Genomic DNA, 17,714 nt, shown 5'->3' with positions numbered 1-17,714 from the left:
CTCCTTTGGCCCATTTTCACCATTTCGTGGGTCAGACCTCTCCATGGGTCTGGATTTGGGACCCAGGAGACCTTCTACAGGGTTTTTTTTCTAGCCTTAGAGATAATGGCAAAGGAAAGCTTTAGACTTTCCTGGTTCCTTTGCCTACTACTGGAAATTGGGTTCATCATTACTTTCTTCTCAGTCTACTTAGTTGTACACCAATTGAGGTCTCTAGGCGACTAGATTTTCTTTTCAAATGGGGTTAGTAGTGAGAATTGGATTTCTTGTATTCTAGGCTCAATAAGTGAGCATATGTGTTAACAGTGAAGGTACTTGTCTTTTGCTTGGCGGATTGTGTCATCTAGATTTTAGGTATGAGACAACATCTGATATATGTGTCTTCTGGCCTTTAGTTAATGAAGCTATCCTTTTATCAAAAAAAAAAAAAAAAAAATGTTGATATCATCAGTTAGGATCTGGGATATCTGATATAAAAGCAACTTCCACAATGCTATCTGTCATGCACCAATGAACATTCGGAAACAATCACTCCAAACATTTGATCTACTCTTCATCAACTTGAGAAAAGTCTGGTAAAGAAGTTGCCGGATTTCTGTTTCCCCATACACGCCACATGAACGTATCTGCCGAGCTTGTCCACTTGCCTTGGCTCGCCGCCGGTGTCCTTCTTGCACACCTTGCACGTTTTGTCGACCCACCCTTCTTCTACATATTGCCCATCCACTAATTGAAAATAGAACGAAACCAAAGTTAGGAAAATCACCAAAGCATAGAAGCATGATAATTGAAAAGGTCTGTTGTCCATGGTAGTCTAGTTTCTTCCTCAATTAATTCTGTCTTCTAAAGTTGCTAAGCAAACTTGTAGGTAACTTTTAGTGCAAATTTTTTGGTACTTTCGTTGCAAAACATCGGAAGCATAACTGCGTAACATGTATACTAAATCTATGGTACCTACGATTCTACGAATCTATGATTTGCACTAAGTTCTTGTATATATAAGCGAGAAACCAATGCAAGTACATTCTTCTGTTAGCTAGAAGTACTCTAAATCTGGGGGGTTTGCAAAATTAATTATGATGCTTTCTCCTATGCTATACATACATGGATGTCTGATGTCTCCTTTAGAGTGAAATTACACGCAAAATAAAATTTCATAGTCTCATGAACATATATACCTTCAACATAGGATTTGAAGAAATCCTTGTAAGTGCCTCCGATTTTCCTTCTGAGAGCCCCATACTACACCAAAAATGAGAAACTCCACTTAGCAATTCCACAACACAAAAAACAAGGGATTCGAACTTCGAAATCACTTTAACATCACATACCTGTTCTCTTGACATCTGTTCTCCAGACTTGGTGGCCTGTCTCGCATCTTCGAGAAGTAGAGCGTCTTCTTCAGACCTGGTTTGAGAGAAATCAAGCGCCTCTGTTACACTGCTAAACAGTGACTGTTTCCTTTTCTTGGGCTCTTCTTCTTCTTCCTTCTCACCCTTCTCTGTTTTGGCCAAAACTCTGAACTGGGACTTCTTGTTGAACTTGAAGTTGGATTTAGATGAACTCTCTGCAGCTCCAAAATTTGAAAGGAAACTTCCACGTGGGGGTGTCACAGGAAGTGTTCTTAGTACTCCCATGTCTGCTTTACTTTGATAATCTGATTCTGCAACTACTGAAGCTAATTGCTCCTTATATTTTGGATTCGAGGGTGTCTGTATTAAGCCTATTTGGACCACTGGTTAACGGCCACGTGTATAGATACATTGCAGGACTGCCACTTAGAAGAGAAACCTCGTGGTCAGTATAATAGTACGTGGCCAATTATCATAGCAGTCATTCGGTGTTTCTCGAGTCATTCATTCATTCAAAGCTCAAGTATCTAATGGTAATGGAATTTGAAAGTGATGGCCGGTGAGCCTGAGCCTCCAATTTTCAATGGTCATGAGGTTTTAGATACTCGAAGTGTACGTGCTACCTCGAATCTGCTTTAGCGTTTAGCAATATAACATGAGGTTTTAATCGTGACACTCTAAAGGGTCTATGAATCAAGTGTAACAAATATGACGTTTTTGGGATCTTTAACAACAAACTGTGAACTATACAGAATTGTGATCTATTTTATATATGAATATAAGCTGCTAGCTAGTTTATTTGCCAGTATATTTGCTTCTTGAAACACGAGCGAAGGAAGCTGATTGAAGCTATTTGTCAAGAATTTGAAAAGCACCCCTTGAATTGTTCGAATGAGAAGTTTAGAGTAGTCTCCTCAAATCTGAACACGTAGCCTTTAAAGCGTCCCAAAATGTGAGGTCAGTGTAAAACCATAGTTACATGCTCACAACATATGCACAACAATCATAAAAGGATTAAGGCTTACCTTCAGCAATAACAGACATGGATTCCATCTTATGCAACTGCTTAACTCGATCACTGAATGTGGTCTTCTGTTACTTACCAACTTGCTTCTCAATGGACAGAACTTATGCAATAGTCGTGGTAGTAATCAGGGACCAATTCATCTGTATATATATGAGACTTAAACCTCAAGAAGCTTCCCATTAAAGCATTCCTTGTCGGTTTAGGTTTCACTATTAGATTCCTAATGTATCACAACTTATAGCCTTTCTTGTCGACTAAGCAATGGATTACTATCCTTAATGAATTGATACACTACTTCATTAAGTCACTAGTATTGATTTACTGTTTATATCCATGTTAAACTAGGATTGATATTAAGCTAATCATCAATTACTTTATGATGATATGTGTTATGTCCATATTTGATCTTACAATCTCCCCCTTGGACTCACACATATCATGCTCGATGATTTGCACCAGAGAACATCAAAACCTACTTAACTTACTGAAGTGCGCGCCAGATAACAAACTCAAATCGAAAATCCATTCCAACATGGTCAGATCACAGTTACTTATGCAGAGCAAGAAACAGTATACATTTTAACAAAAATGCAGAGTTTCAAAACCACTAACACAAGCTTCTGCAATCCACATATGTTCAACCAGAAGTGATATAATATATGTTAATGTGTATCAACAAGTAAACATATATTAGGTCCTACTTTATGTTTCTAAAACCAGAAACTCAAGCAAATTCACTGAACACTGATGGCTTAAAAATATTGCTTGAACCTTAACATCATGCTTCACATGATTTAAGCCATCTGATAGCAAGTATAACTTTAAACACAAAATCGATAATTTTCAGAACATTCAACAAAAACTGCAGCAATAACCAGAATCTGAAAATACCTCAAAATTTATTAATAATAAAATTTGTCATTACAAATAAGTTGTGATAAATAAAGTCAAAAGATCACAACTAAAAAATACAAGAACTCAAAAACTTTAAAAATTTAAATTGCTCCAACTGGATTAACTCTATACTGAACCTAAGCATCTAGATTAGCTAAAACTCCAATGCTGGCTGTATGTTTCTGGAATGCTGCTACTGACAAGGCCTTGGTGAAGGGGTCTGCTAGCTGCGAATTCGTGTCAATGTTCAAAACAGCTATCTCACCATGCTTAACCCTTTCTCTAACACTGTAATACTTTAAATCAATGTGTTTAGAATTATTTGACCTTTTACTGTTCTTACTGAAGAAAACTGCTGCTTCATTATCACAATAAATCACAAGTGTGCCTGCCACAATGTGACTTAACACTTTGGTCTGCATCAAGAAATTCCTGATCCAAAGTCCTTCACACACAGTTTCATATACTGCAATAAATTCAGCTTGCATGGTGGAGGTTGAAACTAGTGTTTGCTTCATGGTTTTCCAAGCAACTGCACCTCCTGCTAGCATGTACACATATCCACAAGTTGACTTCTTGGAGTCTGGATAGTTCCCTGCGAAATCAGAATCTGAAAATCCAACGAGTTTCAGATCCTCCACTTGCCTATAAACTAGCATGTGACTTTTAGTTTTCTGCAGGTACCTCAACACTTTCTTCCCAGCTACCCAATGTTCATGGCCTGGATTAGATTGAAATCTCGATAAAATCCCTACTGCAAAAGACAAGTCTGGCCTAGTGCAGACTTGTGCATACATGAGACTTCCTACAAGTCTAGCATAAGGCTTTGACTCCATAATTTCTTTCTCAACATCACTATTAGGACTCTGCTTCTTGGTTAACTTATCACCTTTGGACATGGGAACTTCTCCAGCTGCACACTTTTCCATACCAAATCTCTTCAAAACTTTGGTAATATAATTCTGTTGAGACAAACCAAGTAGTCTCTGTGCTCTATCTCTTTTAATCTCAATGCCTAGTACATAGGATGCTTCTCCTAAGTCTTTCATGTCAAAATTCTTTGACAGAAAGCTCTTGGTGTCTTTAAGCAGTTTAATGTTACTGCTAGCCAAAAGTATATCATCCACATAGAGAACTAGGAAAATAAAATTGTTCCCAACTGTCTTCAAGTAAACACACTCATCAACAAGATTCTCTGTAAATCCAAAAGTAGAAATCACAGAATCAAATTTCTTGTACCACTGTCTAGAAGCTTGTTTAAGGCCATAAATTGATTTTCTTAACCTGCATACTAAGTTTTCACTTCCAGCTTGCACAAAACCTTCTGGCTGCTTCATATAAATCACTTCATCTAGTTCACCATTCAAAAAGGCTGTCTTAACATCCATTTGGTGTAGCTCCATATCAAAGTGAGCAACTAAAGCCATGATTATTCTAAATGAGTCTTTTGTAGAAACTGGAGAAAAAGTCTCAGTAAAGTCAATGCCCTCCTTCTGTGTAAAACCCTTGGCAACTAATCTTGCTTTATGTCTCTCTATATTGCCATTTGCATCTCTTTTGGTTTTGAAAACCCATTTACAACCTATAGGTTTCTGATTTGGGTCAGGTTCAACTAATTCCCAAACTGCATTTTGACTCATGGAATTAATTTCTGCTTCCATTGCTAGCTGCCATTGATGAGATTCACTACTTTCAATGGCCTGGTTAAATGTAGTTGGATCATTGTCCTCTGCACAATCTATTTCAATTTCTGCTTCTTGCAGATAAACAATGTAGTCACTATCTTCCCCCCCATAAGTTGGTTTTCTTGCTCGCTGTGATCTTCTAGGCTGAGGGTTGTCAGTTACGTGGTCAGTTACCTGACCAGTGACAGTTACTTGGTCAGTTACATGGTCAGTGACATGACCAGTGACAGGTACTTGACCAGTTACTTGGTCAGTGACATGACTAGTTACAGGTACTCGACCAGTGACTTGGTCAGATACTTGACCAGTTACATGGTCAGTGACTTGTCCAGTGACAGTTACTCGGTCAGTGACATGGTCAGTTGCTTGACTAGTTATAGGTACGTGATCAGTTACTTGGTCAGTTACTCGACCAGTGACTTGATCAGTTACTTCTTGTTCTAAAGGCAATGCTACGCTTATATTCTCATCCGACACAATTTCCTCAAAATCTGAGGATAAATCCTCAAGGTTTGTATTGTGAACTTTTTCACTTAGAAACTTTACTTGATGTGTTTCAAAAATTCTAGGTGAATGATAAGCAGAATATAATTTATAGCCTTTAGATTTATCTGGATAACCTATAAAATAGCAACTAACTGTCTTAGGATCAAGTTTATTCAAGCTTAGATTATAAATCCTAGCTTCTGCATGACATCCCCAAACATGGCAGTGATGAAGACTAGGTTTTCTGCCACACCAAAGCTCAAAAGCAGTATTTTCTATGGCTTTGCTAGGTGTTCTGTTGCAAATATAATTTGCAGTTTTTAAAGCCTCACCCCACAGAAATTTAGGCAAACCTGTTGTACACATCATGCATCTAACCATGTTCAAAAGAGTCCTATTCTTTCTCTCTGCAACACCATTCTGTTGTGGGTTATAGGGTGTTGTATATTGAGCTTTAATTCCATTGTCTTGTAAAAACAAGGCAAATGGACCCTTTTGTTGGCCGGATTCAGTGTACTTGCCATAGAACTCACCTCCTCTATCTGATCTCACTGTTTTGATTTTCTTTTCTAGTTGATTTTCTACCTCAGACTTAAAGATTTTAAAGGCTTTCAATGCTTGTGCCTTTTCTGAAAGTAGATAAATATAACTGTATCTAGAAAAGTCATCAATAAATGTGATAAAATACACATTCCCACAGATAGTTTGATGCCTAAATGGTCCACATATATCGGTGTGTATGAGTTCTAATAAATTTTGGCTTCTATATGCAGTCTTCTTTCTAGTATTAGTTATTTTTCCCTTAAAGCATTCAACACAGTCTGTTAGATCAGAAAAATCAAGTTCATTTAGGATGTTGTTTTTCACCAAAATTTTCAATCTCTCTTTTGAAACATGGCCGAGTCTTCTATGCCATAAAAATGCAGACTTTTCATTTAGTTTGGTTCTTTTAACACCTGTTAAAGTGCTAGTACTGTTGGTGTTATTTTCAACAAGTAAAATTTCTTGTTGAGCCATTGAACAATTTAACTGTAAATAATCATTCATAATAACACCAGAACCAATTTGAACAGAATTTTTAGAAATAAGAATTCCATTACTATCCATAACAAGTCTACAACCAGATTTTACTAAAAGAGAAACTGAAACCAAATTCCTTCTCATGGAAGGTACATAAAAAACATTGTCCAGAACTAATAATTTTCCTAATCCTAAATCGAGCTTTAAGGTTCCAATAGCCTTGACTGCCACTCTCATGCCGTTGCCTACACACAGGTTCACTTCATCACTTTTTGGGATTCTCCTCCTTATGAATCCCTGCAAAGAATTAGTAATATGAATAGGTGAGCCTGAATCTATCCACCAAGACTGTGGTTCAACATTTATAAGATTAATTTCTAAGGAAAAAACTGTATTAGAAAAAATCTTACCCTTTTTGGCTAACCAATTTTTATAGCCAGTGCAGTCCTTTTTCATGTGTCCTACTCTTTTGCAAAAGTAGCACTTGAACCTGAATGGCCTGTTTTCCTTGGCCACTGCAGCTGTTGAACTCTTAGTTATGGCTTTGGTAGGCTTGAGCTTGTTCTGGGGCTTTTTCCTTTTAGGCTTCTCAATGAGGTTAATGGTTGTAGCAGGTTCCTTTTCTTCCTTGATCCTAGATTCCTCATCCACACAGATGGATATAAGTTCATCTAGAGTCCAGTTTCCCTTTTGAGAGTTGTAACTGGTCCTAAGATGACTAAAACTGTTAGGCAAGGAATGTAGTGCATAATGCACTACTTGCTCATCCCTAACCCCCATTAAGAGTTCCCTGAGTCTGCCATTTATATTGATCATCTTCATAATATGCTCTCTAACTCCCCCTGAACCCATGTACTTCAAATCATGAAACTCCTTAGTCAGCCTAGCTGCTTCTGCTTTTTCACTTTCTTTAAACTTAGCACCTATGAGTTCCAGAAAATCTGATGCTAGCTCAGGCTCTTCTATACTTCCCCTGACAGTCTTAGACATAGATGTTCTGATGAGGTTCTTAGCCATTCTATTGGATCTATGCCACTTCTTGTAAAGGTCAGTATCTTTCTTGGTGCTCTTTTCATTTAACTCTTCAGGCTTATCCTCAGTAAAGCAGTAGTCTATGTTCTCATGCATTCCCATATAATTTTCCACAGAGTCTAGCCAAGCTCTATAGTTGGTTCCAGTTAACATCAAGACACTGTTCAAGTTCATGTAAGAGTTGCCTAAGGAGCAAAACAAAAAATTCGAGTGAGTTCTCAGTTTGTAAAGAAAATATGTTTAAGTTTTCTGTGTTTTATTTAGCTTTAAGTAACCAAAACAAGAACATACAGAAAACCTAAACAACCATACTTGCATTCATGTCAGTCCATAACAAAACAATATTAAGCATCACTTTTGAGCAGAAACTTAATATCCTGGAGTTCTTTATCAATATGCCATGTTCAATGAAAACAAGTTATCCAAAGAAATTTATCCACATCTTTAGACAGAAGAAAAATTTCTAAGTATCCGTATTTATTTTCATCAAGCATTCATACTGCTGTTTTGTATTCTAAAACCATACTTAACCACTTCTTTGGAAGATAAAACTGAAGCATAGTTTTAAAACACAAAACACAATTTCAGTTTTGTTACTCGATCAGGTACAGTTACTTGGTCAGTTGCTTGGTCAGTTACTTGACCAGTTACACGTACCTGATCAATGTTTTTCTGCCAACATCAATGAAGGATGCTTTGTGCATCATAATCACTTATGCCAACAGAAAACCACAAAACATATGAGCTCTTTTACTTTACATTCTATCCAGATTCATCCTTGTAAGAAAATTAAGCTCTTGTATCTGTCAACTTTAACGTGTAAACAAAATCTGGGAGATTTCTGTTCTTCATACAATTTTACACAATCACAGATACAATACCATATCATCAATCAATTCAACATGCATATTCAAGCATAACCAAAGTTGATTCGATTCCAAGAAACCAGGGAACAATCAAGAAATTGTAAATTTCATCCGGTCACCATCTACTCTAGCCTAACGCACGCCGGGAATGCAACTAGGGTTCTTGGGCACAATCAAAACTTAATTATCATGCTATGAATCGAAAACAATTTTCACAGAAAAACCTGTTTTTGCTTTTTCCCCAATTTGCTGCTTAAGAAATCATAGCGGAAGCGTGAATTTTATAATTAACCAGATGCAGCAGTCGACTTAAGTAACTTACCTTGATCAGGTACCTGACCAGTTACTTGGTCAGTTACCTGGTCAGTTACTTACTTGGTCAGATACCTGACCAGTTACATGACCAGTGACTTGGTCAGTAACCTGATCAATTACTTGACCCGTAAAGCAAAAAACTCTTAAAAAATTTTATGTTTGTTTTGCAAAACCCTAAAACGATTTTTCATATTTGTGAGCCTATGCTCTGATACCAATTGTAAAACCATAGTTACATGCTCACAACATATGCACAACAATCATAAAAGGATTAAGGCTTACCTTCAGCAATAACAGACATGGATTCCATCTTATGCAACTGCTTAACTCGATCACTGAATGTGGTCTTCTGTTACTTACCAACTTGCTTCTCAATGGACAGAACTTATGCAATAGTCGTGGTAGTAATCAGGGACCAATTCATCTGTATATATATGAGACTTAAACCTCAAGAAGCTTCCCATTAAAGCATTCCTTGTCGGTTTAGGTTTCACTATTAGATTCCTAATGTATCACAACTTATAGCCTTTCTTGTCGACTAAGCAATGGATTACTATCCTTAATGAATTGATACACTACTTCATTAAGTCACTAGTATTGATTTACTGTTTATATCCATGTTAAACTAGGATTGATATTAAGCTAATCATCAATTACTTTATGATGATATGTGTTATGTCCATATTTGATCTTACAGTCAGGCCATAATCTTCAACCATAAGAGCATCGTCATTTCGTAGTTCTCGTGTCTACTTACTGTAAATTAATGGCACGTTTACTTACTTGGAATTGAAATAATCATGAATCGGAGACAACTGGAATGAGAGAATAAATGAATCAGTATTGATTCCGGAGGAGTTGATTCCTAAACTCATCTCCCCTCCTTCGTAATTAAATTCCTGAGTATTCAGGAATCGATTTATTATAAGGAGGGAGGATCTACACTCATTCTGATTCCTTCATGTGTTAGTAAATGCATGAATACTTTTACCCGGAATCATTCCAATTCCTTTATGTGTTAGTAAACGCAGGAATAAATTTACCCCGTAATCATTCACTCCCATTCCAAGTAAGTAAACATGCCCTAAGAGTCATCTACTAGGACTTGGCTTCTCTGCTATAATATAACATGCTATAATTTGCTTGAATTCTATCACAACCGTCAGATATAGTTTTAAGGGTCAGCTGATGCCACATCAAGAAACATCAAGAAGTTTTAAGGGCCAGATGATGCACTTTTTTTTTCTAGCAAATTATAGTTATAGCAAAGAAGCCAATTTCCATCTACTAATCCCGAATGAGATTTATTTATTTATTTTTGATAAAAAAAAAAAACCCTTAGTCCACCCCCTACTCTTACATATGTCAGTGAGAATTGAACCTATGACCTTTACAATGTTTGGAATTGTAACTTACCAACAGGTCACAACTCACAGGAAAAAAGAGTCACTTATATATTCTCCTTATTGTGTGTAAGCATACAGGAAAAAAAAAACAACACTTTCTGTTTTGCAGGAAATCAAGATATTGTATGTCTAGTCCAATTGTCCAAATAGGTTTAGAATTATTTAGCCTGGTTGTAATTCCTACTTGTACTGGATGATATTAGGGATACTTGTAGGATCTATAAATAGAGGTCCTTATTATTAATGAAAATATCTCAATCTTCTCCCAAATTAGCTTTCACTAAAAAAAAAACAAATTAAAAAAAATAATTAATTAATAAATTTTGTGAGTCCAGTTGAAATTTGGAATAGGGCTAAGTGGCTAACTTCTTCATTTGTTTTTATTCCAGTAATGGGAATAAGTTTTCTCTAACTAGCATAACCGCATTTGGGGTATGAGTAGGTCCTCTTCTTTACAAGAGGTAGTTAGTGAATTGAGGTATAATGAGTATTTTATTTTTTTGTATGTGAATAATATAACTAAGGTTATTTGAGGAATTCAAAAGAAGGTTTAATGAGCAAATATTTGTATTTAAAAGCACAAAGGAGGTGTAAAGAGCATGAGATGTCAAATGAGCAAATTTGGAGGTCTCAATAGAAACTTTGATAATTATGTTATTGAATGGTATTATAGGCACTTCAAAATTTGGTGAAACCCTTTGACACCAAAAGAGTGCCTCCAAAAGCCGTTGGGCCCGACCCATTGGAGTTCAAATTTTAGTACCCATTGGGCCCAACAGCTTTTGGAGGCACTCTTGGTGTGTCTTCCTGATTTTGAAGGAACAGGGCGGCGTGGGAGAGACAAAGACAAGGAGAATAGTTCGGTTTATGATCTTGGTGTTTGTGGAGGATGCCTGTATCTAGTTCATTGGGACCCTACACATAAAACCTATTGGGTTGTGGGTCATGAAAGAATATGGTGTGTGCGAGTCTTGGACTAAGCTATATGAATTTGAGGTTTCCGAGCGGCATACCTCTTTCATGCTCATACCACTATTGGTTATGGAAAGTAGTTCCGTTTTGGCAAGATTGGCTACTGGGAGATGTTGGGTGGTAAGGATTGATCATAAAGAAAGAAAGCCTGTCATCTATTTTGTTTGGAATAGTGAAGGAGAGAAGTATGTCATTGAGATAAACAACTTTGGTAGAAACCTTGACTTGATTGTATATGAAGAGACTCTACTTTGGATTAATGGTTGTAATGGGGTGAAGGAAGATAAGGTCAAAGGACTAAACCCAACATACAGCTGCTGAAATGAATAGGAATGTTTGCCTCATGCATGATTCAAATTCTGGTTAGTGTTACTCCTCAATTTCAACTCTTCTTGATCACGATTCAATTTTCTCTTGATGCATATGATAAAATGTTTTTTGTTTTTCTTTGTTGCTGTTATTTAGTACTCAATTTTCAGTGTCCTTTTGAGTTCATACTTGGTTGTGGACCAGTCCATCTATTACACAAAGATGCATTTCCGTTGTTATCGACTCCGTGTACACTTGATGCTTGCTTCACTGGCTTCATATACAACGTGGTCGTTGTATTTCATTATTTGGGAACTTTGCTTATACTCTGCAATCTGCATTGGTTTAAATAATCAACTGCTATGGGATTAAATTTATACCTCTACTAAGAGTCGAGCCTTGAAAGTTGGTTACTTAAGTAAATGTATGAACAATGATGATGGTCTGAAGCAAACTGAATACGGTACTTGTCTCTTTGGTTCTGATGTTGAATTTGTGATGTGTTTGTTGAAAGAGACTCCCAATGATCTACTTTAAATCTCCATTGTCTCAGAATATAAAAAACACAGCATAGAAACATAATGACCTGCTTTTATATGCGTGACACTGGCCTTCCTTACCTTATTGAGATGATACGATGCAGCTTAAATGGATCTGCATGCTGATGCTGTGCTAGCTTATTTTGTTGTTTCTTCAATCTCTAACGTACTGTAGAATCTAATGTTATATGATACTGATGTTTGGTGATATATATGACCATTTAAAATGTTCTTTCATTCTGATACGAGAACAATGTTAAGATATTTTTCTTCTGATTCTGTCGTTTCTTTGCTTTTGAAATGAACATCTTCTTTAAACATTGCAGTTCTGTATTCTCTCAATTGAGGAAACTGTAAAAATATAGTATAGGAGGAGACACTTCTTCCTGGTTGTTCATTCACTTCATTGATTTGCATAGTTTGATGGTATCTGAATGTCCTGAAGCATGTTTGATAATGCAGGTTTTTGGAATGCAAGGGTGCAATAACAAGTCTGAACCAGTAGAACGGGGTGCACTCTAGGAATCCGAGAGAACCTTGTTGCAAGATGCCGGCCAATGGCCATTTTCCCGTTCTTTCATTTTTGAGGGTTATCTATATCTAGGATTCTGCTGATCATTATACTTGACTTATAAAAATAATGTAATGAGTTGTGAGTCTTACTGAAATGAAATATCTATCTTATTTTACTATCTTTAGTTGATGGGATGATTGTTTGTAACCATTGGAAACCTGCTAGTCAATGGGATGGTTAGTCTTTGGAAAAAATAATTAAATAAATAAAAAAATAAAATAAAAAATCCTGCTTGCAACATTCCGCAAAATCAAGCTAAAAGATTGCAGATATGCTGGCTAACTAATTAACTCCGGATTGCAGCAAGGCTAGCCACACTCATGCAAGCAAGTGATGCTAATAACGTACATCGCTTGAAAGCAAGAGAGGCCCGTTCAACGAAGTTACATAGGCAATTAAGTTCATGCAAATAAGTGAAGCTAACGAATAACGATGTCAATGCCGAGATTAAGCACACAAAAAGATGCGAGATCATCGTATTTTTTGTAGTTGATACTGTAAAAATGATAGAAAGTATTGTAGAAGTGGTAACACAATAACCAATGCTGCGCTGCATCTCATCTATTCTCAAAGCATACGACCTTTCTCAATGCAAAAGTGAATTATTTTAGTATACTGTAAAAATGATAGAAAGTATTGTAGAAGTGGTAACACAATAACCAATGCTGCGCTGCATCTCATCTATTCTCAAAGCATACGACCTTTCTCAATGCAAAAGTGAATTATTTTAGTCGGACGCAAACTTTTATTCTCTTTTAAGCACGGTTTCTCTATCACATATCTACAATCCTGTTATGACACTATTAACTTCCAGACTTCTGTCAACATCCCAAGTCATGCACCCTTGCAATCAAAGATATCCCGTTACTCAAATGTCATTAAGATAAATCATTTAGTACCAACAAAAAAAAAACCTTTAAATGGTTATATCGCCATATATTAGCTTAAAACTTTGAATAAAGTACTTGATGAAAAGACCAAAACTAAGCTGCAGTAATATACACAAACATCACAAACTATTACGAAAACAGATGCCCAGGAACCAAAGGAAGACAACCCAGTTGATGTAATCATAATGTTGAGAATCAATACCTGAAATTTTTTTAATCCAATAATTGAACCCAGTTGATGTAATCATAATGGAAAATTTTCTCTGTATTCTAATATACAATAATTGTACACTAACATATATTTTACATACAAGAAAGTTCGAATGATGTTAGAGCAGTCGTAAAAGTCAGGTCGATGCAACTTGCTACAGCAGTCCTTTTTTTTTTTTTTTTTGGTGAGAGGTTGATAGTCAGGTAAACAAGTTTGTGAATCTATTATATCTACGAAAGATCATGAAGGGGACTCACGAACCAAGCAGCTTCTTCCACCTTGCATACCCAAAAACAAGGAAGAAAAGCAATACCGAAAATGCAGTGACACCTCCAACAAAGAACTCAAATATCCCCTTCTTGTCGTATAATACACAGGGAATGTTCATACCAAATATTCCAGCGATCAAGGTCTCTACGGCTATAGCAAATGATGCAATGGTCAATGTTAATTGGAGCTGAATGAGTTCGTTTCGCTGGTTGTCAAGTTGAATGTTGACATAATCCTCTGTGTCATCTATATACTCCCGTACCTACATCCAATGAAGAAACAATACAACTGTCACCCAAGCACTACAGTTACATCCTCTGCCATTTATCTAAATTTACATAAAACAAAATAAACAATAAAAGAGAGAGAGAAGATAAAAGTAATCACCAGTAGTTACCCTGACATTTTAAACAAGTAAGAGATCATAAACCTATCACAGATGACGTCTTTCACATTAAAGTCAGCTTTTAGCTGAACTATCACATCTTTGAACATAACCGATTCCTCAAAGAGAGTATCATATTCAAAGTCAAGAAGACCACTAAAAAGGCTATTATCAAGTGGTGGGTTGGTCAATTGTAAGATTAATATCTAAAGACTGATCAATCTTCTACAATCCGTAACTCTTCCCTTGTTTTAGAAACCAACTAGCTTGTAAATTAAAAATCCTATACAAATGATAATTAAGTCAGTTCCAACTTAAAATCCTCCAAGGTCTAAAGCCTCCAGATTGTTCCAGGATCAAGTGCAACCAGAAAAATGTGCAATTTATAAGGCTGAATGTGAGAGTGACAACAAATTATCTTTAGGTACTTTCTTTTAAAAGGATCGATATCTCTGGAATTCTAGAAAATTTAATTTAAGAGTCAAGTACTTCATTATAAGGTTGCTAAGAGAGGATTTGCACTTACAGACAATATCTTGTTACGAGTTCCATCAAGTTGCATAAAATAAGCCTCAAGCAACATTTCTAGATCCTCTACATCATCTTCACCCATGTTGTTGCTAGTTACCAAACTACTGCTTCTATTAGAGCCTAGCCGACGGAGATTGGGTGCAGTAGGGCTGCTTCTATTTGAGCCAGAACGTGCCAACAAGGCCTCAGATTGTTGATTCTGAATCCACTTTCTTGTCAAATATAAATGTGCCATGTCTTCATTGTCATCCAACAAATGTTCAATTTCATCCCTCACCTGAAATTAAATAGATATATGTTTCACTTGAAAAGAAAAATAGTAATAGTTTCTATAAGGTGGCATATAGACCACACGTGCAAAACTATTCAAACCCAGTGAGAAGAACTTTTCACAAGAGTAACACTGCCTATTACGAGAGTCCTACCAATAAGAAACTACAAATTTTGACTTATCTGTTTGATCATTCTATTTTGTGATTGTAATGTTATGCATGGCTAATTTGGTTCTGTAACTTTTGGTATAGACTGGATGATAAAATAGTGACTGAAACCTTAGCCTCCATTGTATATATCTCCCTTTCCTCTCTTTATTTTCACTTTAGTTAACAGCAGAAGAGGATTAAATTTCACTCCAAGGATTAAAACTTGAGGAAAGTAGACATGTTAACAGCAGTCATGGATCGGTTGGACAAATAGAATACAGAGCAAATATACCTTCTGTACTCGTGCAAGCAAACGGGTGAGATTGCTTTTCAAACTGCGAACAAGTTCAAGATTCTTGGTGCTGACATTTCTAGCGAGTTCATCGAGCACAGGGTAGGCTTCCATCTCAAGGTCTGCCACACTGGAATCCAAGTACGTACAGACAACTTCTAGAGCAATCTCGAGAACCTGAAACTCAAATGGGAGATCACATTGCAAACCTTCAACGGCCTCGGGAACAGGTAGCCATTGCCTTGCTGTTGACGCATCCAGTTGATTATCTTGTTCATCAACCCTTGATTGAGGAAGCTGTTGCCTTAGTTGATCCGCAAATGGAAGAACCTCCTGCCGAAGAGGATCAAGCAACAGAACCTCTTCGGCGGTAACTATAGCCTTGATAAACTCCAAATTCACCACCATGGCCTTCTCCCTGGCTGCAATTGCAATTGAAATCAATTAGGTTACGGCGGAAATGATGTTGGTGGATTAAAGAGAAAGAGAGAGAGAATGTTACCGAGGATGCTGGAGGAATGCGAGAAAACAGGGCCGAGAATTCTCAAGTCACGAGGGGGAATTGCGGCGCGTCGGATGATAGCATTCTTGTCACACTCGACAAGCTCGGAACCGCCGCAGCGATCGAATCGCATCCAGAGCCTGGCTCCTCCGCCGGCCTTCTTCTTGGCCTTGACAGCCGAACTGTTGTTGTTCGAGGGCGAGGAGGGGGCGGATCCCATGGGCCGAGGCTGAGGAGGCGAAGGGAAAGGAGAAGGTGGAGGGCCGATAAACTTCTTCGGCCGCTGCCGCCGGCTGCTGCTGCTACGCTTCAACGAGAACGGACCTTTCCCCATTCTCACTCTTTTGGTTCCTGAAACAAACCCCCCCAAATCTTTTCCGAACAATTTTCTCTCACAAAACCAATCAAATCCGAATAAAAGGAAACCCTAGAAAGAAGAATACTTTAGCGGTGTTCTCCTTCATGAGCCAGAAGATGAGAACGGAGATTCCGCCGGAGGGCACAGCCTCCTTCTCCTTCTCTCGCTCGCCTGCTCTCTCTCTCTCACTCACTGGTGGAGGAGAAACAACGTGGTGCCATAAGAGTTCAACAGAAGCGTCGGGGCAATTACGTAAAAGACCATGCAGGGCCAAAATCGGAATCACTCTGTGACGACGTGGTGAGAGATGAGCTACGCTTTACCTGCCCAGGTCTAGAGAGGCTATAAATATTCAATTAGGATTTTAAGAAGCCTGGTGGAATTCGTTGCTTTTATCAGATGCTCTTAAAAAAACAAAGAATTTATTAGATGCTGAATTAGGGGTTATCATGGGCCGGACCTACCCTAAATTTTAAGGCTTAGGATCGGCTCGGGGCGGGTCTAGTCAAAGTCAACAAAATTTAGGGCCGGGTAGGGTCGGGTCTGGGCTTAAATGTGTTAATCTTTATCCGCCCGAAAAACCCGAGCAACTAGGGCCTAAAAGGCTAGGTCGAGCCGGCCTTCCGAATAGAGCCAAATATGGGCCGAAATGAGTCGAAATGCATTTTTTTTTCCGTTCTCAAAATGTGACTCAATGATTATCTAGATAATAATACAAGACTCATTATTTTTTGTTGATCATATTTAATACACACACACACACACATATACATACATTGATACATACATATATGTTGGAATTAACTTATAACATTTATAAATATTAGTTAAGGTTGTTATATTCAATTAACTATTTCCTTAAATCTCTCAAAATTAATTGTTGTTTAACAAAGGAAACAAAAATTAAAGAAAATAAAGCTTAGGAAATCAATTACAAAGAAAGAGATAAGTTGTATGTTATAGAAAAAGGAGAAACATATTTAATAAATAGAAAAAATAGAAAATTATTAGGGCTTAATTTGGTGGGACTTAAAGGGTCGGGCCGGACTTCATTTGTATGGCCCATACCCTACCCTTTTTAAGAAAGGGTCGAGCCGGCCCGCCTTAATGCAAGGGTCGGGTTAGGCTTAGTGCCAAAGGGTCAAATGATGACCCCTATGCTGGATTATAGTGTATTTTAGTGTGGTTGGTATAAATACCAAACTCAATCAGAAATCTGCTCTAGATGTGAGATTTTAACGTCTTTCTTTTTGTCTCTCATTCTGAATAATGAAAAGACCTGAAACGATGGAAGATGAATTGACGACGAACTACATCCACTTTGTTTAGCGTCTTGATTTTTCTCGTGTCTCCAATTGATTGAGACTGGGAATTGG

The 17,714-nt window shown here is 37.3% G+C and overlaps 2 protein-coding genes across 2 annotated transcripts; both read right to left on the bottom strand.

The window, feature by feature from the left end:
* Positions 1-444: 444 nt before the first annotated feature.
* Positions 445-1,681, bottom strand: LOC133714182 (uncharacterized). Its single transcript, XM_062140260.1, has 3 exons — positions 1,332-1,681; positions 1,179-1,242; positions 445-726 (listed from the first exon to the last, which is right to left on the bottom strand). The coding sequence occupies exons 1-3, from the start codon at positions 1,635-1,637 to the stop codon at positions 557-559; spliced, it is 540 nt and encodes a 179-aa protein (XP_061996244.1). The 5' UTR covers positions 1,638-1,681; the 3' UTR covers positions 445-556.
* Positions 1,682-13,544: 11,863 nt separating this feature from the next.
* On the bottom strand, positions 13,545-16,636 carry LOC133715813 (magnesium transporter MRS2-4). The gene is made up of 4 exons (XM_062142474.1): positions 15,981-16,636; positions 15,479-15,900; positions 14,760-15,041; positions 13,545-14,110 (listed from the first exon to the last, which is right to left on the bottom strand). Exons 1-4 carry the CDS (start codon positions 16,312-16,314, stop codon positions 13,832-13,834), a joined length of 1,317 nt encoding a protein of 438 aa, XP_061998458.1. The 5' UTR covers positions 16,315-16,636; the 3' UTR covers positions 13,545-13,831.
* Between the last annotated feature and the right edge of the window lie 1,078 nt (positions 16,637-17,714).

Source organism: Rosa rugosa, chromosome 6 (assembly GCF_958449725.1).
Source record: "Rosa rugosa chromosome 6, drRosRugo1.1, whole genome shotgun sequence".
In the NCBI taxonomy this organism is placed as follows: Eukaryota; Viridiplantae; Streptophyta; class Magnoliopsida; order Rosales; family Rosaceae; genus Rosa; species Rosa rugosa.
This window is presented reverse-complemented; position numbering and strand designations above follow the sequence as displayed.